Source organism: Watersipora subatra, chromosome 9 (assembly GCF_963576615.1).
Source record: "Watersipora subatra chromosome 9, tzWatSuba1.1, whole genome shotgun sequence".
NCBI classification, from domain to species: Eukaryota; Metazoa; Bryozoa; class Gymnolaemata; order Cheilostomatida; family Watersiporidae; genus Watersipora; species Watersipora subatra.
Window position 1 is genome coordinate 48,158,786 of NC_088716.1, and position 23,732 is coordinate 48,182,517.

The following is a 23,732-nucleotide window of genomic DNA, read 5'->3' on the forward strand; positions in this document are numbered from 1 at the left end:
TGTTATCTGAGTTAATAAATAAGACTGTTCCAAGTAAAATATCTGTATTTTATGCTACCATGTTCAAATACTAAATATTTACATAAAATTTTGGGTCTGTTTAATATACAAACTCCGGGGAAGATAGATTTTGGCAGAACTCCGAAAGAGCTAAGTAGTGGCCGTTTCGATCATAGACGGTGTTTCAAGCGAACAATAATATTTATCGTTATATTCATATTTATGTATGCAGTAAAATATAATTTAATGAGTAGGCCCTACATATTGAAAACAATTCGTATGCCATCGTTAATACACAAACCAAACTTAACATGAATAAAACAATAAAAGCGAAAGTGCTATCGCATGTTATTTTGGCAGCGGTAGATTTCCGCTGCCAAAATCTGATAGCCACCTAGGTCGGTGGCTATCAGATTTCATTAAAATACTTGCATTTTTTGTTTAGATAGCTGCGTTCTGATTGTTGCTTTTTATAGAACAAACATATTCTGGTGTTTTATTATCTACTACAATGTCTTTTGACCTCAACTCTTTGTTGCACTGAATAACTATACGATATCCAAATAACATCAAAAATATACAAATAAGCTGTACTATTTAGCACAGAATAGTAGTATTTATCTAGCATAGTTCTTGGATAGAAAAATATTTCCATTCGTTATATACAACATTTACCATTCTCACCTTCAAACATTAAATCATTAATGAGGGTTTTTTGTGTGCAGTTCATATGAATTAAGAGAGAAAAATAGACAAAAGCAGAGGTGTTCAAATGCTAATGTGATTAGTCAGTTGGAGGTAGTGCATAAATATAGTCTGGTTTGATACAGATAAAATCAAAAGTTATGTGGTATACATTTAGCGTGTGTAGTTTGAAAAAAGGGCATACAGTATATGGTAAGAGCGGTGGAAAGGTAAAAGAACTGCGTAGCCTTGTGGTTTGATGAGCTCCTAGAAAACTGTGGTTACAATCTTTGTGAGTCGTGGCTGAGTATGTGAAAAGAGCAAAAGAATGTCAATGTTAATGACAGAGACTATAGTATAGCTACCATTGTATCTTCTTCTTTATAACTATCTCAACACCATGGTATTTACTCCTGCATATCTGTCTCGATACCATGGTATCTACTTCTTTATAACTATTTTAATACCATTATATCTACAGCTTTCATCCAATTAACTAAATACAATAGTATTTACCACTGTAGAACTTTCCCAATACTATGCTATTTATCACTCCATAACTGTCTCAATATCATGGTATCTAATGTACTTCTGTATAACCATTTCAGTACTATGGTATTTACCACTCCATAACTGTCTCAATGCCATGGTTTCTACTTCTGTATATCTATATTAATAACATTGTATGTACTTCTGTGTAACTATTTCAGTACTATGGTATCTACTTTGCCATAACTGTCTCAATACCACGGTACCTATTTTAAAAACTTTCAAAATGCCAACCGGACACCTTAATATTTTGCTCTATTTTAGTACGAGTCTTTGAAGTTCCTGCAATTGTTTCCAAATGTTTGGATGATAAGTCTTTGTAAGCATTTCTTATAGCATTTTACATTTACACAACGTTTATTCTTCAGCAGTTGTAGTCTGAAGTAATATTAATGTACAGTGTCAGATTGGTTCAATATCACTTTGCTGTTGTTCTGATCATTATTACTAGTACCTACTTTTTGTCTGTCTCTCCGTGTTATTTCTTCACACTTCTAATGAATCTAGAACAATCCAACAGACTTTACAAGGATGATCAAACTTTCTGACAAAAGGTCTTAGCCAAGATTTTCACCAAAGCCTTTTCAGACTGCAGTATTTCGCATGGTCAATAAAAATATAACATCTCAAACATGAGGCCCAGGTTTCTGTCAAAGAAGTCCATGGAAACTTTATTCCTAATTAACTTCTGTAAGCATAGAGGCCCGTATGTAATTTTGGGGTGAGCTAGATTTTGTTTTCTGGCATTATTATGCATGTATGGCATTAGCTTAGTGGTTTCATAAGATGATTGCTTATGCACTTTGCCTTGCACTTTCCCTCCTTCATATATAATTTTACAAATGTTAGGTCAAATGTTTATATGTAGAGATACCATGATTTTTGGAGCTGTTTGTTATTAGAGCGTAAAATTGCTCATTTCATTTTTTTCAATAATTTGCCCCATATTTTGCTTGGATCAAAAACTCTAATTATTTTCCTTGTCAAGAGAGAAATTGACTGACTATTAAATACAACCACAGGATATTCTCACCTATAGGATATTGATAACTATCGGTACAGTTGACCAAAACAGTAGGATAATGTCATGAGATCTACGACTACAGTTGAATGTAACAGTACAATATATAATCACAGTATCTATTAGAGTTGCCCCGATTTTAATATCGGAATCGGTGCAGATATGGGTGTCAAGTATCTAAATTGGTATCGGCCGATCTTTTCTTAAAAAATCAGAAACTTTAGATACTTTTTGCAGATCAACTATTTAGCAGAAAACCGTATTTTAGCCTGCTACCCTAATAAAAAAATCATCAGCTGCAAGTTTCTTATTTTTACCTAACAAATTCCAGGCCTGTCACACAATCTATTTCATGGCTATAGTCTGATAAACATCCACACAGTTGAGAAATCTTTTGAGTTTAGTCAGGATGTAATCACAGAGTGCGTTATTTTCTAATTACGGCGATATGATTTATTGTAGCCAATCACGAACAAGAGAACAATGATGAGAAACAAGAATGTCTGTAATATTTCTATTTACTAGCATTACGAAAGTAATTTGAGCAGTCGAGGCATAAAGTCGATACAGTAGAATGTTGTCATGGTACCTGATATATTGCCATAAATAAGCATAAGTGAAGATAACTATGCGCTATCTATCTGATACAAGTTATGCTCTCGTTTAGCTATTTATTAAATAGCCATAGCTAGTGGTTATATAATTGTACTAGGTTTTGAAGGCAACAATTCATTACACATCATAAGAGTGAACAAATCAGATTTGTTATAGCTTTAGTAATAACTAATGCAGGTAACTATTATTACTGTTGTACTTAAAATGTTGTATCTACATTTTGCCTGGTTATTTACTATGAGAGTGAATAAACCACATTCATTTTAGCTTGTGTTATCATTATATCATAAATATAAAAGAAGTTATTGGTGACAAGGATGGAAACTCTTGATTAGTGAAGCTGAGATCATTACAAGAATATAACCTAGAAACCTATACAACATCTTCAGTATACACAAGTACAGTATGTCTTCTGAAGTGGATAAGTTAGTGAAATCAACTACTGCTCAGAAAAACCAAAAGACGGAAGACTAACAAAAATCTTACCTTACCTGGAAGAAAACAAGCAACTTTTGGAACTACTCGTGAAAAGTCAAATTGAAGCAGCGGCTAAGCTAGCACCATCAGCAGCCTTACCCGTTTTCATAGTATTATCCAACCACAGAACTATTGACTGAGTATATTAATCGATATGACACTTTTGTAGTAGCACACTTTATACCTGAGGAGAGGAAAACTAACGTGTTCTTAATTAATCAGTCATTGGCTCTCTACAAACAGATCAGCAACATGTCTGGCCAACTGGAGCCTCCAAAACTTATGAATGAAGTTCTCATGAAAGAAATAGATAATTTCATAAAAGAACAATATGATCCTACACAATGTTTAGTATGCAAATGTTATAAATTCTAGCGTACTCTGAAGAGAAAATCTGGAAAACTTATTTATAAATTAGCAAATAGAATTAGACATGTTGCCTTTCTAATATTAATAATTAATAGGATGAAACACGGTTTGTCTGCTGAGTATATAATGAAGCAGTTTTCAAATCACTGTTCAATGTGAAATAAAATGAGCTATTTTTAAAAAGAGCGAAACTGCGACTGAAACAGAGGATGCAGCCAAAATAGCCAAGGAAACTTTAGATAGAGAGCAACAAAATGTCAACAAGGTGCAACCAGATCATAGAATTAAGATACCAACAGGAACTTCAAACTACAAAAAACAAGATAGACAACTTTCAATCGCTACAGATGCAATGAAACTACAAGTACTGCTAAGGAATGTCCTTACAGATCTGCTACATGTAACTTTTGCCAAAAGTTAGGGCGTCTAGGAGTTGCCTGCCAAAATAAGAAAAGCAACCACTAATAAAAAGTCTATAACACAGAAAACTTCACCAAAACAACAGCTTTAAACTATCCGAAGAATACATATGGAACAACTTCAAAGAATATTGAGATATAACAACAGTTTGTAGAAATTGAGTTAAATCCAGGAGAGTGTGACAACTTCAGTACTTAGGAAGTCTCGTGCAAACTTTGAAAAAGGGTACCCTCTACAACAATTACAAACTACGAGTCTGCTTCAAAACGTCCTATTGAAGTAATTAGACAGTGTCAGCTGAATACTAAAACAGTGAAAGAAAGCAATATTGTCTTGAGCTTTGTAGTTAGCCGTGTTCCAAATCGCAATCTGATAGAAAGAGGAGCAATCAAACTATTAGGAATATCAATACACACCCAGCTCAACCAACAAACTAATACGGCTTGTAAAGTAGTAGACCAGGGAGCTGCTGAAAAAAGCCTCCAACAAGTTTGCGAGCAACTCTGCAATGAATTTCCTGATCTATTTAACAACGATTTAGGCTGTCTAAAAGATTACGAGCTAAAATAAGATTTAAATCAGATGCAACACCAGTGTTTCACAAACCTCGACTTGTTCTACCTGTTATTCAAGATAAGTTGAATCTAGCCTATGAAACTGGCATTCAAAGAAGAATTTGGAAACCAGTACAGCTTAATTATTATGCTACGCATGTAGTTCCTGCATGTAGTTCCGGTCAGAAAAGCACAACTTTTTAAAAGTCATTAAAGATCAATCAAAGAATTTGAAGATTACTCACAAACAATCAATCTACAATCAAAGACTCACTGACAGCCTATACCTCTACCCAAGGGCCTGATGAACAAGTTGGGAGAAGCAGGCCCGTATTCCCTGGGGCGGCTGGCCGGCTGAGCCGTCCCAACTTTTTAGGAAATTTCCGCGGCTATAAGTACAGTAAAACTCTGATAACTCGCCCTCGGATAAAATGTAACATTTCATCTCAAACACAAGGGTAACTCGAACGGATCTGTTTGGTCTGTTCCCATGCAATGATAACTTGCTTCAGATAACTCGACCTCAACATCATTTATTCGAAAAGTTATTTGCCCAACGGCTATGGAGACGGTTTTTATCGCTGTAGAATATCACTTTATTTGAAGCCATAAAGACAAACATCAACTTTTAGTAGTTCTTAGGCGTCATTATTATCATCAGTGGCAAAATATTCTTGTTAACGACCTTTATAAAGGTTTGCAAAATATAAAGTTTTACCAAACAACTTAAAATAAAATCGGCAAAATTGATCTTTGTTAAAAAGCTCAAAAGAAAAAGATGTCTTTTTTCTGAGCGTTTTAACTGCGGTCAAGTTTTGCCTATTTTAATTTAAAAACGTCTCACCAGTCACATCACCTAAAACAAAACAAATCTCAAAAAATAGAAAAATGTTGATACTTTCCGATAAATTTTTTAAAAACTTCACACGGGAGGCCCAGCTGAGGCCCTACATAAGAAAAACATGTTGGGGGCTCACACCGCCCCCCTCAACACCCCCAGGTGTTCATAACTAGTCGCCTAACATTAGCTGCCCCAACTTGCAACCAGTGAATACAGGCCTGCTTTTAAACGCTTAAAAAAAAGTTTTCTGCAAGCTTGAATTGAACAAGCCGCTGCTTTACTGAAGGCTGCTGATGTGATCACTTACGGCAATATCTGTTGGTTCACAGTCCGGTTGTTGAGACCTAGCCTGTCTTGACAAACTGTTGTTTTTGCGGAGTTGTCCCTCGTCGAGAGGAGTGAGCAAAACATCAGCTTGTCACAAGCTGATGTATATGTATACCTATATAGATATATAGATTCTCACTTTGGAATGAAATTTTTAGAGTTACCCTTGATATTTCTGAACCTCAAGGAAATTGACTCTTTGTTGTTTAGAGCAATACAAGTTAATATTCAGAAATCACTTGAGGTAGATTTGTACACACAATGGTAAAATTTTACGCTCCCCAAATCTTTGTGAGAAATGCTTAGAATAAAATCACAATTAGTACATTTAGTTTGTACTCTTTAGCCTGTAGTTTACAATATACTCTCTGTTGTCATCAGACGATACAATCTGTGGTCTGTAGTACAAAGTTAATCGCTCACTGTTAACAATCAAGTGTATACTCCAGTGCATTCAATAACCTTGCTATCAATTGGTGGTTTAATTGTATTACAAGTCCACAATAACATTGAAATTTCACAATAAGCATAATATATGGTAAATAATATATAAATTTATAGAATTAAAATCATAACTGCGCATATTTTATATAAAGGTATTTGATGAATTTTCCAGGAAGTACCAAAATAGATCAAAATAATGTATAGTATTTGAAAAAAAACAACAATATAGATTTTTAAAGCAAGAAATTCTACCTTTATGCAACTGTTTTAGTATGGAAGTAAACAACTGCATCATCTAGTTGATAGTAAATTGTGTTTGGCAAACAATTTATTCCTGGGTGTACACAAATGGTATATCTTTACCACCTTCCCAGTCTGCCAGAAAGTCGTCAAACATTTCATTCTGCGCGACAGTGAAATGATTTTTCCAGTCTCCAATGACGCCTATAAAATGCATACGCTATGTAATGGCATAATAATAACATACAAATGTAGTCTGGAAAGATTTATAACAGATTATTTGATGCTTTCAAGAAACTATGGCTGATAATGAGTGGGTAAAGTTTAAAATGTTTTTTACAACTTAAGTGACTCAAACTTGACAATGCCTAACAGGTCAATATGCAAAGATAAAGATAATAGAACTCTACTAGTCTTATTATATTATCTTTATGCAACAAATAAAGGTTTAAGCCTAACTTCATTATTATTGATATCTGCCATTCCAGTAATAAATGATTTAATTTATTGCAAAACTTTATAGATTGTAAAAAAAATGTATTCAAGTATAAATGTAGGCGTCACTTCTATTTCCAATAAGATTTTACCAACATGGTTTTATTCCACTACTTCTGCCCTCAATTCTAATGGTTAGTTATTGTTACACCCTTCTCTGTACTCTAACTGTATGAAGGGAGAACCTTACAATAGCTCAGTTACCATAGAACTTTACAATAGATCAGATACCATAGAAACTTACGATAGATTACATACCATAGAACCTTACAATAAATCAGGCAGGATAGAGTTTCCATTAATTATCCATTTATTAGTTTCCATTAATCAGCTTATGTACAAAGCTGATTAATGGAAACACACACAAACACACGCGCGCACGCGCGCACGCACCCACACGCACACGCACGCACACACACACACACGATCACACGCACACACACGATCGCACACACACACACGATCGCACACGCACGATCGCACACGCACGATCGCACACGCACGATCGCACACGCACGATCGCACACGCACGATCGCACACGCACGATCGCACACGCACGATCGCACACGCACGATCGCACACGCACGATCGCACACGCACGATCGCACACGCACGATCGCACACACACGATCGCACACGCACGATCGCACACGCACGATCGCACACACACGATCGCACACACACACAACTATTTTATACCACTAGTGGAACAAGCTAAATGTCAGCAAAACTTACAACTGCTTGAGAATTAACACAAACATTTAAATATTATTTCAGTAGAATCTTTGAATAATTCTTATTTTGCTCGGCTTAAAAATGTCATGAACAGGCTAATTTATAAATTCCTTGCTATTCAAAGTTTAATAAACAATTGACACCAATCAGTACATTGACCACTAGCACCATGTAGTCATCACCTTTTAGATCTGGCAGGGTATAATGACAGGCTTAAGTTGAATTTTATCTAAAATGTAATTAATTGTTGATTTTGCACATTCTTGTGAATACTCTCATTATATCAATAAGTTGTAGTCTAATATGTATTGTTAAAGGTTGACTTGCAATAAAGTTTACATTACAGTTATTTGGTATCATAAGATTCACCATGTCTTACTCTGCTATGTTGTAGGTGCAAAGTATGTTGAAATGTGATTACAAGCTCTTAAAAGCTCAAAAACGAAAAGCTGCCGTAGATTGGAATCAGTTTATTTCTCTGACGAAGTCATTACATTTGGTTATTGTTTTTTCACGTGATGTTCTCACGTGAATTGAAAGGTCAATAAAAGGCTCAATATAAAACTTCTTGTAGCACTTGTTTATGACAAACACTTTGGGTTTTACCGAAGACCCCGTATCAAATATAGATGCTCGCTACTTAACAGTTTTGTTTCGGCTTGGTCCAATCGTCTAGTCGTAATCTGATCATGTGACCCATACTTTACAAATAATTTCTGCAGCATTATTCGATTTTCACAGGTGACCAACAGGCTCCTCATGTTTACCAGACAATGATATGTACTCTTTCGAGCGAAGATTAAAATATTAAACAAATTTTCACGGTAGGTCATAAGATATCAGTGCTAAAAGTGACAGCATTACAATGATGATAAAATAGACACGTAAGAACAATAGACATGGTTTTATTGAATGCGTGAAGTATATTTGTGAAAATATTTCGACGAATGAGGTTGCGTGAAAGTGTAAACAGAAGCCATATTGTACAATTACGTCTCATTTGAGCCGTTTTGGAAAGAGATTCTAATCTATGGCAGTCTCGTGATGGCGGCGATTAACTGTTTGTTTTTGAGCTTTTGAGAGCTGGTAATCACATTTCCACATATTTTGCACCTACAAAATAGCAGAGTAAAACATGGTGAATCTTTTGATACCAAATGACTGTAATGCGAATTGTGTTGCAAGTCAACCTTTAAGTTATCATTAGATAGCTTACAATGTAACAATTCTAAACTCAAGAAAGTAATTTCACTAACTACGGTGATGCACCGAAACACCAATTGTCAAATACTAAAGGAACAACACTTTATTGTATCGTACACTTAAGACTATATAACCCGCAATGTTATGAGGTTCAGTTTATGGGAATTTAGAATCAGTAACAGACCATTAATCGTATATTACCTTTTCTGTAAATTTGTACAGTTGCTTTTTTGAGTTTTGTATGATTCTCTTCAAGGTGTTCTGGTCCAACCTTAAACAAAAAACAAGCAAGCTTATAGAAATGCTGTAGACATCAAAATATACAGAAAATGATCTAGCTTGTTGTCAACATAGATTTGTCAGTACAGTGTCGTTGAGGTAAAATACTGTCACTAGAAACAAAAAAGGACTAAAACAGTATTTCAACAGAAATAAGCCGTCATGTATGATAGTAAGTACTATGGAAAGCCTTTTTGCTATATTAAACAGCTGCTGTTGCCGGACAGGTCAGGTGCAACGCAAATGTACCGGCGAATGTATCTACCGGCAAATGTACAGCTCAGTACAACCTGTCTCCGGTGGAGATGCCAGCAAGTTAGAGGGCAACCCATTGAATTTAATTAGGTACGGTGGGTAATCTGTCTATTCTGACTGAACCAATATAGTATCAATCTCAAGGTCTGAAGTAGACCACTTCAAAAAGAAGGTGTGATAACCTTGCAAAAGAAATGGAAAAAATGATCCTCTGATCAACCACTAAAGCCTACCTTGCCTGCTATACTATAGTCTATTGTATGCTGAGAGAGTGAATATAAGAGAGTAAGAACTAGGTTTACATACTTCAAACCAAATTAGAGACAGCTATTGCATGCAGCTCTTTGGCAAATATGATTAGAAGACGAACACACTATGCCTGCTCAAACAAACAGTGTTCACACTGATCATTTCCCATTCCATACTGCAGCTAAAAGTAAGTTAGGATGCAGGAACAAATTAATCTTGCAGAAATGAGCATGAGAGCTCTGTTTGATAGAGCTGGAGGAAGTAGACCTGAGTGACAAACACCTCACATTGTGAAGAAACTGAGTATACATGTACATGTATATAGCGCAGAGAGACTCCTAATAATGAGGCTTGTCAACGGTGTTATACATACTTAGTGCATCACGGATATACGCTTTTTTTAATAGCAAAAAGGAACAAGAATGACGAGAATTCTGAGTTGGCTTTGCTATCAAAAACTTACTAGTTCGGTAAATAGAGGAAGATTCTTCACTTATTAGTCATAGAATACTGACAATATATTTGCCCCAATATATTTTTGCTACAATTCTAAGTGAATTGCACCAACAACGATGAATCTGGAGGAGAACAAGGAAGAATTTTACAGCTAACTGTGAGAAGTTCTTTTTAAAGTCTCAAAAAAATAAAATGGTAGTCGCTGGTGACTTCAATGCAAAAGTTGGATCTCAACCTAGAGCTGTAAGTTGTGACTACCCAGCTTACAGTTCTCTAAATCCAACACTACCATGATACCAGTCCTATAATACAAAAAAATAAATCATCGATCCTGAAGTAATTTGCTGATCATCTTGATTAACTTCTCAATTTCTCAAGATTAATGAGTGAGAATTTGACACCATTGAAGAACGACCTAAGGCCACATCTTTGTCTAGGCTCCAGACATAAAAGAGATAGTAGATATGATAGATGTAACACAACAAATGCAAGACTTCATGAAAATGTGGTATCCTGCCAGAAATCTGAAAATAAACTGGGCAGAGATAATAGTAAACTTACATCAGCTGATTTTCAAGGTTTGGTCAGATGAGAATGTGCCTCAGGACTTGAGAGATGTCAATATATAGTGTCAATATTTAATATATAGAATATTTATGAAAGTATATCTTTGCTCTCCATTGCTAGAATGATACTCTCTGATATACTGTCAATTGAATCAATAATTTCATTGCACCAATGATCACTGCACGGAGGCAGGAAAGCATTTGCACCACAGAGAGGGAACAATTCCAAAGAGGTTGAGTTAGTAAATGGCGGAAAACAAAGATATGTTCTAGCATTTATGCTTTTCTTGCTCTATCTTTTGGCTATTTTGGAAGTGGTCTCTAAAACAACATGCAATGTTTTTGTATTCAAACTAGACATAATGTAGACTTGTTCAATGTTGCACATTTGAAGGCTTGTAGAGAAACATGCCAGAAAATCATAAGAGAAATACTATTTGCTTTGGATGGTGTGCTGATTGCCCATGACTCCAGAAGCTTGCAAAACCAACTCACAGATTTGTCTTTGCTGCGGAAAATTTTACCTCAAATATTAACATTAGAAAAACAGAGGCCTCTTTCAATCAGTTAAAAACCTCAGAGTTATGTGAACACTTGCTGTTACCCACATACAGAAGGAGAGTATATTACAGTCTGGAAACTCTGTATGTATTGGGGTCATACCTTTTGACAGCACCAGCTAAACAGTGAGCTCATTTTTTGTATGAAGAAGGCTGATGCATCTTGTACTAAAATGAGAGAGAGACTGAAAAAATCACCAGGGGTCATCAAAAGTCAAAGGTGAAGTCAATCAAGCTGTTGCTCTCCCTGCCCTCTCACATAAAGCATAACCATGGACATGACATAAACTCAGATGAAGAAACTTTGTGCTTGCATGATAAAGAAGAAATATGATAAAAATATCATAGATCGACCAAGTCACATATAAAGAGATCTGTTTAGAAGAATAGATGGGATATAGAAGAACCTAAGACGCACCGACAATGTCCTTAGGAAAGAATCAGGCAAGCTATCTCATTGGTTTTTCTACAGACAGATTTGCTCGAAATCTAAGATTTGAAAACGACCTTCACTTTGGATCTAGTACAAAAAAATTAAAAGTGGTGAAACATAAAGCAAGACACTTGGAAACAAACTGCTGGAGATCAGCCAGTCTTGAGAGCTATGCTCCGAATACCATAACCGATAGAACAATAATCTTCGCCTTGATGGATTTCTGATGATGATGATGATGATGATGATGATGAAGATGTTGATGATAAAAATAGTGATGATGCGTATCACTTGTGTGAGTAGATGTTAGGCATTCGTGCAAAGTACGATTTCTTTTAAAACTAAATTGTTAGGAAGTCACCGTAAAAGACTGCAGAACTTTAGTAGTTGTGAAGGTGACATGCTCCCCTTCTCAAACTCTATTAGTTGGCTATGTGATTAAAAACTAGTGTGGACCCACACTAACTTCAAGTAATCTCATACAAAACTAGTTTCTATTAGCTGTTACTTCTACATAATTTAACTTTTTATATTACTATTGATTTTAGCATCTCCATAGATTCTTTAGACGGAGTTGCTGTTGTCTTTCCTACTTTCATCTTATCAAAGCTTACAGCTTCAGCTATCTCTGTGACCAGTTCTGGTGATCTGTTGGTACCCATGAACTCATTCACTTTTTGGATGGTATCCAGAGGGTTCTGCAAAAATTGAACATTAAATTAGTCAAAAATTACAAGGAAAAAACAGGTTCTAATTATGATGCATATTTAGCTAGTCTTGATTTTTTAGCAAAGTTACCTAAAACTTCATTAGTCCGACAATGTGACAAGCGGTTGATAAGTAACTTCTAGTTGATATTAAATAAGTTTTTTATTTAGTTGTCAGTTTATATTATTGCAATCAGCACCTAAAGGCTTTAGCTACACATTTCTCATAAAAAAGAACAATGTACATTTGCTGTCGCTCAAAATTATTATGTCTGCAAACTACTGCATCGCAAAATCATCACTTAAATTTTTAGGAAACGAATCTTAATTCATTAATTTTGATTGATTGTTGGATTTGATTGATGGTTTTAACATAAGTAACAAATATGTTGCCTGTAGTAGGGAGCGACTTCACATTAAAGATTGTTAGTAAAACAAGATTAAATGCTTATTATGCAGCATTACTTCACATGTTATCTACATGTAGCAGTGTTGGATATATAATAACAACAATGTTGTATTAATAATAGTAATAATAGTGAAAACAACAGAAATAGGAATATTAATATAAGGTCTATACAATAAGTAGCAAGCTGAACTCTTGTATCAAAGTTAGCTCTTTTAGCTGTCTTGACTGACATACTTGGCATAATAGGGTTATAAGAGTGTTCGTTTGAGCATTTCTGCAAATGCTGATTAGTATTTTGTCACTTAAAACTTAATAAATTTATATGTATAATATGTACAATATGTACGATAAATACAATATGTATAATATGTATGATATGTACGACACGTATAATATGTACAATATGTACGATATGTATAATATGTATAATATGTATGATATGTAAAATACATAGCGTAGTAAAATACATGAAATTATGACCTATTTTAAACACTGTTAATTTGACACCTTTCTGGGTGATGAGTCATGCACAAGTGGGGGAGTAAACTTGGCTGACTTTCACATACTTTTATTCATACTTCAAGGGTTTTAAGGTTTAAGTTAAGACAGGTATTATTTAATTATGAAGCTAAACTGAATGCATACCTACAATGAATAATAGGTGATCAACATCTATCAACCATTTTACCTTATCTACCACTTACCATTTTCAAGTCCTCATAGAAAACGAGAAGTATGTTAGGCTCATCTCTGAGAGACCACATATATTCTATGTAGTCAAAGTATCTCCCATAGAAAATTTCCTTTTCATGGAGAAACAACTCCACAAACTGAGCGAATGTTATGTTTTCAAAAGGATTTAGCTCGCCGTCTGACACTGTTACTGGCTGTAAAAAGAGAAGTATATGTTTCTAGAATTAAAACATTTTTCAATAGGAAGTGATAAAATAGACCATTTCTGGTTTATAAATTTTTGGTGAAAACTGCAATGATTTGCATCAGAGGACAACTTTTTATTTTCTCACAGACATTATTATGGCATGAGTGAAACTCGTTACAAATAAATTGGTTGTAAAACTGACACAATAAAAGTTTCTTCTATTGTTAACCTTTTTATTTTTAAAAATTTATACTGAAAATGATATATAGTTAAATTAACAACCGCTGAAGTTACCTGCAACATATAGATCATTTGACACTATTTGATAGTAATGAATGATTAGTTATGCTAAAAATGTAGCAGTCTCCAACTCCTAAAAAACTTCATAAACTGTTCGAGTATTAGCTTGTGTAAAGGGTTTGAGTCACTATCGGCCAGTAGTGGAGTATTATGTTACTTAAAGGTTGACTTACATTTGGTTATTGTTTTGTCACGTGACGTTTTTGTTGTGAATTGAAAGGCCAATAAAAGGCTCAATATAAAACTTGTCGTAACACTAGTTTATGACAAACACTTCGGGTTTTACCGACGACCCCGTATGAAATATAGATGCTCGCTACTTTACAGTTTTGTTTCGGCTTGATCTAATCGTCAAATCGTAATCTGATCATGTGACCCAATACTTCGCAAATAATTTCTGCAGCACCTTTCGATTATCACAGGTGACCAACAGGCTCGTCATGTTTATCAGACAATGATATGTACTCCTTCGAGCTAAGGTTAAGCAATTAAACGAATTTTCACGGTAAGTTACAAGATATCAGTGCTGAAAGTGACAGCATTACAATGACGATAAAATAGATGCGTAAGAACAATAGACATGGTTTTATTGAATGCGTGAAGTATATTTGTGAAAATATTTTGACGAATGAGGTTGCATGAAAGTGTAAACAGAAACCATCTCCCACAGTCGTTTTGGAAAAAGTCGTTTGAGTCGTTTTGGAAAGAGAATCCAAACTACGGCGGTCTCGTGTGGCCGCAATTAACTGTTCGTTTTTTAGCTTTTAAGAGCTTGTAATCACATTTCCACATATTTTGCCCCTACAACACAACAACAGAGTAAGGCATGGTGAATCTTTTGATACCAATTGATTGTAATGTGAATTTTGTTGCAAGTCAACCTTTAAAGTAATTGGAAAAGTTTTTTTGTTAGATCTAGATGTTTTGTAATGGTTAGTGACTACATAGGCAACTGGTGCTTGATAAATTTTCCGAAATCACTACCAAAAGGATATAAACCATCTTAGACATTTAGCCGTGCAGAAAACAGTTTTTACACACGCTATTGTTACCGGAAAAGTTATAAACTGCATACCAACATGTTGATTTGATATAACAGCTATGCAATTTATTTTGAATTTTCATTCTGAAGATAATGTATAATTGTGGCCATGGCACTTGTGAATAGAAGAGCCAAGATAATCAAGATAAAATGATGCCATCAATGAGGCATCAATTTATTTTGATGCCCTAAACATCAAGATAAATTGGGACTATTGTTATTACTGAACTATTACCTCTGCTAAAATGTAACAGTGTGGTGTTAGACAATGACAATCAACAAGGTACTTACTATGTTCTTGTAATGATGGTAGTACGAAACACACGTGTCCTTTGGGTTCCTCATCACTACAAACATAAAAGTGATAATGAAGATGTTTAGTTACGGAAGCGTGAAGCATTTATGTTGGTGATGGCCAGTAGCATCTTTTATAGCACTTACACAAATCTGCAGACAACTTCTGGCAACATGTGTAGAGAATTTATAAAAATAAATTTATTCCATTAAGTAAATTAGTTTTAAAAGTCGAATCTTGTCATTTTTAGCTCACAATATTTTGTGCTACTATTAAAATATATTGCGGTCTATCCCTGTTTATGTATTTGTTTTTTTTATCATACCTTTGTAAGATCCTATGATTTCTTGTTTTATTATAAATATTTATATAATATTTCATGTCAAAAACAGAAAATATGGAAAAAAGAGAACAAATAATAATGTTTGTAGTAAAGTGGTAGTCAGAAAATGGACAAAAACAACATGTTAACACAAAAATTGAGAAAATATGCAAGATCTATTCATATGGAATCGTGATTGAAACCTATCTGTCAGGAGCTATTTGCCCTGAGCTATGTGTCATGAGCTATCTGCCGTGAGCTATCTGTCATGAGCTATCTATCATGAGCTATCTGTCACCAGCTATCTGCCACGAGCTATCTGTCATGAGCTATCTGTCATGAGCTATCTTTCATGAGCTATCTGTCATTAGCTATCTGCCATTAGCTATCTGCCATGAGCTATCTGTCATGAGCTACCTATCATGAGCTATCTGTCATGAGCTATTTGCCATGAGCTATCTGTTATGAGCTATCTGTCATGAGCTATCTGTCATGAGCGATCTGTCATGAGCTATCTGTCATAAGCTGTCTGTCATGATCTATCTATCATGAGCTATCTGTCATGAGCTATCTGTCATGAGCTATCTGCCATGAGCTATCTGTCATGAGCTATCTGTCATGAGCTAACTGTCATGAGCTATCTGTCATGAGCTGTCTGCAATGAGCTATCTGTCAAGAGCTGTCTGCCATGAGCTGTCTGCCATGAGCTATCTGTCAAGAGCTGTCTGTCATGAGCTGTCTATCATGAGCTACAGGTATTAAACCAATCTAGATCTTTCCAAAACTCTTGATGCAAAACATGCTGTTAGCAAAAAAAGTGAAAATACTATTACTAAATATATAATTGATATTTATTGATCATAGACCACTTACCTACAACAGTCTTTGCTTTTCTGTACTCCGCTGGAAGGACGTCAGTCCTGTAGTGAGTGTTGAGGACTCGTGGTGAAGGGAATGGTTTAATACTGAGGCTGACTGGAGAGGCATCTATCATTAAAAGAGCTTTTGACCCTTGGATGTAATCAGCCGAACCTTTCAGTAACATCATCATAGCTTCCCACATGAAGTGAGTTCCTAAGTATACAACATACAGACATGGACTTGGATTTGTAAGTCATTTGTAGTTTTTGTAAGATGGTTGAAAACCAAAAATAATGCAGTCCAGAAATGTTTACGTTACATGGATCTTATACTACAAACATGAACAGTAAAATACACTTAAACTGCCTAATCCATTCCAAGATCTTCCCAAACTCATCTTTTTGGCCCTTTTAGAAGAAAAAAACTAGACTTAACTTTTTAATTTATTGACTGTACAGTAACTGCAGTATTATTGGTTTGTATTGACAACTTTTTTCCTTTTCTTATCTCTTTCACTCAGTTAATGGTCCATGTTTATGTTAATTTCTGTATAAGTTAAGGGGAATACAGTGACACCTTTCCAATGTCAATTCACATCAGTTTCTGCACTTGTTTCTAGACAGCAAGGTCTAATTTGCAATTGAAAATTAACAAGAAATATTTTATATGTTAAAAATAAATTGAAACAAAACTATATCTTTACTATAACATAAAAATATAAGCGATGGCCTGTCTATCCGCTGCCAGGGTTAGAGGTTAAGACAAGCAATAGTTTTTTATTCAACTCGTGACATTAAGCTTGGTATACCTACACTCTAATACCCGTACCAATCGACCGCTTTGAAGTAGTTTTGAATAATTGCGCTGCCACTTATTCTGAGATTTATTGACAACCAGACAATCTCTCACGACGAACTCAACTGTCAGGGTACTAGTATATAATATCATGTGATAGAAATGAATGCATGTGCCGTTTTTCTCCAAGTATGGCAAGAGAGGCAAGTATGGCCAGGTATTTTTAATGACAACTACGAGATTTTTGTTCTTTAACTCGAGTTTGAGAACTTGCACTGACTTGACACTTTCTGTTATATAGAATTTTTTACATAATGCGAAATAAAAACTTAGCATAAATTCATGACGTTATGCGAAATTTATGTTAGGTCATAAGATGTTTACATTGTAGAAGTGTCTACTGTACATCAGTTTAATTGGACTGAAACGTTTTTTAGAACTATTTGACACGCTTTAGCGATTTTGTAGTTTTTAACGCTATTAGCGAGAAGCTTTTAAATCAACATGCTATGCAAGATATTAGCAATAGCTGATGTCAACTATCAATGATAACAGCTAGTGATGTCATTATGCATGTATTTTTCTTCGGAGCGTTCGAACCGCGAACAAGTTTTGTCGATTTTAATCTTGAAACATTCTGGCATTCAGATCACCTCAATCGATAAAAACAATTGTAAATGATAGAAAAACACTAGTACTCTCTTCTCTGATAAAATCTACTAAAATCTTGTGTAAGTTCATCTGTAAGGCAAAATGCTGTACACTACAAGACTGTCAATTGTAAACCAAAACTATTCATGTCTATCCTGTTGTCAAACACTGGTTTCATCTCAGTGCAAATTCTGTAAACACATCAGTTTAAATTCTTTGACATAGTGACATGTTTGTACATGTATTTATAGCTGCTTGACCTTGGCTTTATCATATATTATATGAACTATAAACTTTCCGTATGCAAGCTATCGACTTTTGTCTTAAGATTCTACTCGCTGGTTGCGAGTAGAATGTATGCATGAATATGGGTCCGTTTGCAGTGAAAAGCCTGTGAGCGGGTTCGTTTGCAGTGAAAAGCCTGTGAGCTTAAGAACATAGGAGGCTGATAGCATAAGATCTTAAGGGTCCTCACAATGACACTTAAATGCTGTTGATAACAAAAACACTTCCATTTTGACGGGTGTCACTTAGACATCAACCTCAAATCTCAAAGTCCCTCACATCAGATATTCTAAATCATGACCTTTGCTAAAAGGGCAATGGCACACACCATTCCCAAAAATTTACTTACATTGCTTTTTAGTTGAATAAACAAAATTCTTTAAAGTTTGGAAGAGTTAAAAGAAATAAATTAACGAATATATTTGTCAGCCTATGATGACTCTCTGTCTGATTCAAGCATTCCGTGTTTAGACTATAATCGCAACTAGAGCGTCGTTCCAAATGTAAAATGGACATTCTTACCATTTTTAGAAAAAGTTGCTAGTAGGAAGTCTGAGTCATTCCATTTGTATTCTTCCAAATCACTTCGTACTTTCGGAAAACTATCCTTGTTCATAACAAGAGCAGCGACCTTTACAGAGCCATCATCACTCACAAAGTATTGCCCTGTCGCAGCTCCAGACATAGGATGAAGGGGTGAGACTGCCATGATTTCTCTCTACGAATAGCAACGATCAACACATTTTTCATGAACATATTGCAGCAAAGTTAAGTTAAATCTGCTTAACTTACAAACATGTAACTTGTAAATATTTTAAACATGCTTTAGTAGTATTGTAGTATCTGATGTTTATTTTAGACAAGTTCTTAAAGTGAAAAGCTGTTAACATTTCGATAGCCAAGGCCACTTAATCATGTCTACATCAAAGTGTTGACTATACCCCACTGCAAACTCTGTTGACATCTCTCATTTAACATCAATTTCAAATCAGAGCTTTAAACATTTGCATGCCTTTAGGCGTTTTTATATCTGGCTGACCCTAATTTTATCAGGTAGTAATCTGTGAACTATTTGTCTGCAACCAGCCAATTATTTGATTCCATTGACATTAGCTGGTTGAAAGTAGAAGATACGCTTTCATAGAACTCTATTTTTACCATAAAAGCCTGTGAACTCGGGTAACTACAAGCCTTAAGGAGAATAATCACACATAATTAAGAAACAACCATATGCTGTGGAGAACTAAAAATAGTTTTCTTGGCCGGGTCTTACCTAAACTGGAACAACAGATCCCATGCACAAAGGTAGTATGTTCAACATAGCATTATATACCAATCATATGAAATGGAAGCTAATTCTATTTTTAATTCAAAACTAAACTTGGCTACAAAGTCTTAGCTAAAAATCTGGTTACAGGTTTCCAGAACAAAACCCTTTTAAAACACTTTAAAAAAAACTGTCTGCAAGCTTGAATTGAACAAACCGCTGCTTTACTGAAGGCTGCTGATGTGATTCCTTACGGCAATATTTGTTGGTTCACGCTCCAGCTGCTGAGGCTCTTATTTTACAAGCAACGGAGATAAGTTTAAAACCTATTTAAACGGTTCTTAGCTTTACTTACAGTGATAGATGTACTTAGTCTGACCGCTGTTGACTAAAGAGTGTCAGTAATCAGTTTTAAACGCTTATCAAGACTTAACGTAAAACTAGTGATGCAACAGAAAGAAAGTTCTAGAAACAATTCAATATTGCAATCATTTCATCAGCTAGTCATATGCTGCTACATTACGCAGGTGCTTGTCCCAAATAGTCACTGACGTGTCATAGCAACTTTTGAGTGATCAATGTATAAATAAGTAACTCACAAGTTTGTAGAGCTGGCCTATATATTCCCTGCCCTATGATAACTCTTATGATACGCTCTTATCTACTAAAGAGGTGGTCTCTACGCACAGCCCTGTGTGCTGTAAGAAAACACAGGTCTATAATAATCACATACAACTCTGAATGTTCTGTCAGTGAACTTTGTGATAAGTGTATGCCGCCAAAATACGCATGAGTTATACGTCATAATTCCACTACATAATGTAATAACTGGTTAAATTATTCAGCATTACTCTTAAGTATAAAATATGGTCTCTTGCTATCATTTATATGTTCATACAAACATAAGGCATCGACAGAGTGCGGTCATCGCATCGATGACATGTCGGCCAAGTAACTTAACCATTTTTTGTGTTGTTCCTGATGTCGTAGCACTGACATCATGTTATATGTTATACTAGCACATGGCTGACTGTATCGTAGTTGTTAAGAGAATAACAGGAGGTAGCAGTTTGTAAAACTACTTATAATCTTTTTCAATCGCTATTCTCAAAAGCCTTATTTTATTGTTTGAAATACTAAACTCTGTAAATATGTAAAGAAACAATAAAAGGCAACATGCAAAAAAGAGCTAGTGTTGTGTTAAGTGTTGTAGTATTCGAGGTTTCTAGCTATTTGTGCAACCTTGTAAGTATAAAAACTATCTACTTTTCATGCATCCTTATAATAAACAGTTTCTTAAAGTACATCAAACAGACTGTATTTTTATAATCACAAGTAGATGACACCTTAAAGATGTAGTTGCGTCAAATTTAAGTTGATCTTAAAAGAAAGCATTTTTTTTCTCTATCCGTTGATATGTTGTTTGTTGTGTTACGCGATCGCATTGCCAAGATATTTGAAGATTAAAACCGAAAAAATCTGATCGCCGTAAAAACGCTCAGGCCACCAAAACGTGCCCAGACTTGCCCAAAATGATGTCACGCGTTTGGCAACCTGTCTCTATCTCTCGTATTCACATCGGGTATTTGCGATAAAAGTCTAGTCTTACGCGGCTCTATTGGCATATATCTTATTTTGTATTTGCTCATGTTGGCTAGAATAAAATTTTAAATCCTGCTACAGATGCATTATGAATGTTTCAAAGGCCTCAAATAACGAAAATTGAAAATTTGTTCTACTCACTTTCTCCAAATGTTGTGTAAAAATTTGGGTACCGACTACCAATTCTACTGGTCTACGGTATTTCTGTCAAGTCACTTTTGTAGAACGCGGTCTTTGTATCAGCACAGCTCTGCAGCTACCCATACAAACGATATACAGCCTCCCATAAGCCCCGCCCACATGTCGCCTATTACCTATTGCCTACGTACTAGTTTCTTACTAGTAGCATTCTTACCGAATACTAGATAAGTGAAATAAGCAAGCCACCTCTTTGAAAAGAATATAGACAGGGATAGAGTTTTAAGGATGAGAAGTCTGCTGCAAACTGGATTTGAACTCACATTCTCCAGTTCTGCGGACACCCATATACCATATCCGATTCACTACAATATTCTGCAAATCATGTTTTGCATTATCTTCAACAATATTATTTTATTATATAATTTTTACAAGCAAAAATATTTTCATCTCGGCATAAAAGTTTTATTAAAAATATTCATCAAGTCGTGGCCACTCAGATAGTATTAGCTGATACAATAAGACAAATTCATCTACTGCAACAAACTCAAACAAAACATCATGGCTTATGCAGCACACATTCAAGTCTCTCTTTCCACTTTATGGCAGTTTCCACACTGACAAAGCTTCTTCGGCTGGTGGGATGACATAAACATTCTGTAATCAGTAAAGAAAATGCAATAAATATATGTCATTCTAAAGCGTATCTATTGACAGCTTCCAAATTGGGAGTTAAATAGATTGCGAGTGTAATTTTAAAAACGAATAAACATTTAATAAAGGCACAAGTACGCCAAGCCAACGATTCGAAGCTTTGGTTCTGGAAATTAAAGATTTGCAATGATCAATCGATTTTACCCACTTCCTACGAGTGAAAATAATTTGTAATCATGACTCTAATTTACCAAAGAAAATTCGAAAAAAAAATTATAGCTAGGTAAAACGGCAGATAAGCTATGAAACGATGATTGGAGATAGCAAAGAATTATCATTTTATTAATTAGTATATGTATTTATGACTATAAAAAATATTACATTTACTCAAGTATAGAAGACTCTAAGTTAATTTACCTCCATTCTGTCTTCTTCTGCAGCAAAACGCTGCTGACGCCTGTCAGCTTTGGCCATAGGCTGTCTACTCTAATCTTTTACTAAAAGTTGCTCAGATAACTCTGAGTAGCGGTCGCTCGAACTTGAAGCCATTTTAAAACTATGTATAGCTTAGTAATTGTTGAAACGCGTTGAATCTGTAACGCGTAATGAGAATGAATTCTCTAATTAGGAGAATCTTCGAGATCACAGACAACGCGTTTTGCGAGTGATAACATTTATTACGGCCTATATAAAAATTTCGCACGCATGATTGGCTAACGAATCGACCTCATATTTATTGCTCGTGGTTTCGTTTCAGATACCTTGCTTGTGACGTCACGAAATAGGCACCCGCTGGAACGTGAGCTTTTTAAAAGAGGGCCTCATTCAAACGCATATATCTCTGGACAGGGTTGGTCTACAAAGACAAAAATGGCATCAAATTGTAGCTGATGTTTTAGCCTTTTATGGGTCCTAATTGACTTTTTTGACGCAACTACATCTTTAAAGACATCTCTGATAGGTTGACTACTATTTCCTATATTCAGGAGTTATGCACCCTTAGTTATTTTGTTATTACACCAGAAGAAATGCGTTGTTGTGAGATGTTTTATTAGTATAGCTCATGTGTAGTTTGGCAGCATACATTTATCACAAAATTCACTAACAGAATATTCAGAGTTGTATGTGATTATTATAGACCTGTGTTTTCTTACAGCGCACAGGGCTGTGCGTAGAGACCACTTTAGTAGATAAGAGTGTATCATACAGTTATCATAGGGCAGTGAATATAGGCCAGGTCTGGAAACTTGTGAGGGCATACCTTGATACGATGTTCTAAAAATTTCTACATTCATCGCTTACAAGATATTTTCAAATGATCAGATGTTGAAGTGAATATTTGGGACAAATACTTGTATAGCGTAGCAGTAGATGAGCATTGACAAATGGGATTAGCTGATGAAATGATTACAACATGAAAATAATCTAGAATTTTCTTTCTGTTGCACGGCGAAGCTAGGGATACCGGCATTACGCTTGAGCGAATAAGGCTATAAATATAGTCTGCACGCTAAAGGTAACTGACACCGATTGATCTACATCACTATTATCTAACCAAGCCACTGCTGTAAGTATTGTATACTGTAACTAGGAGTTGGCATAGGTACTTTCCAATCAAAATGAGCTTGCTTGAGCAAATAGTCTAAACATCAAGTTGAACTAGATAGTTTATAACATATGATGTTGTGATATAACACCATAGTTGAGAAAAATATAATCTAATGTAATAAGTCCGACAGTTCAATGCAATA

At 35.1% G+C, this 23,732-nt stretch overlaps 1 protein-coding gene across 1 annotated transcript; it reads right to left on the reverse strand.

Moving 5' to 3' along the window:
* Positions 1–6,476: 6,476 nt before the first annotated feature.
* On the reverse strand, positions 6,477–20,007 carry LOC137404655 (sulfotransferase 1C2-like). Its single transcript, XM_068090879.1, has 8 exons — positions 19,943–20,007; positions 18,843–19,038; positions 16,602–16,802; positions 15,403–15,458; positions 13,594–13,776; positions 12,310–12,471; positions 9,177–9,246; positions 6,477–6,745 (listed from the first exon to the last, which is right to left on the reverse strand). Exons 2-8 carry the CDS (start codon positions 19,027–19,029, stop codon positions 6,630–6,632), a joined length of 975 nt encoding a protein of 324 aa, XP_067946980.1. The 5' UTR covers positions 19,030–19,038; positions 19,943–20,007; the 3' UTR covers positions 6,477–6,629.
* Positions 20,008–23,732: the final 3,725 nt, after the last annotated feature.

Excerpts from the sequence above, each read along its gene's own strand:
- LOC137404655 (XM_068090879.1), bottom strand. The coding sequence starts at position 19,029 with ATGGCAGTCTCACCCCTTCATCCTATGTCTGGAGCTGCGACAGGGCAA. Across the intron at positions 15,459-16,601 it reads AAAAGCAAAGACTGTTGTAG|TGATGAGGAACCCAAAGGAC; the intron begins GTAAGTGGTCTA and ends TTATGTTTGTAG. Across the intron at positions 6,746-9,176 it reads TGTACAAATTTACAGAAAAG|GCGTCATTGGAGACTGGAAA; the intron begins GTAATATACGAT and ends TGCATTTTATAG.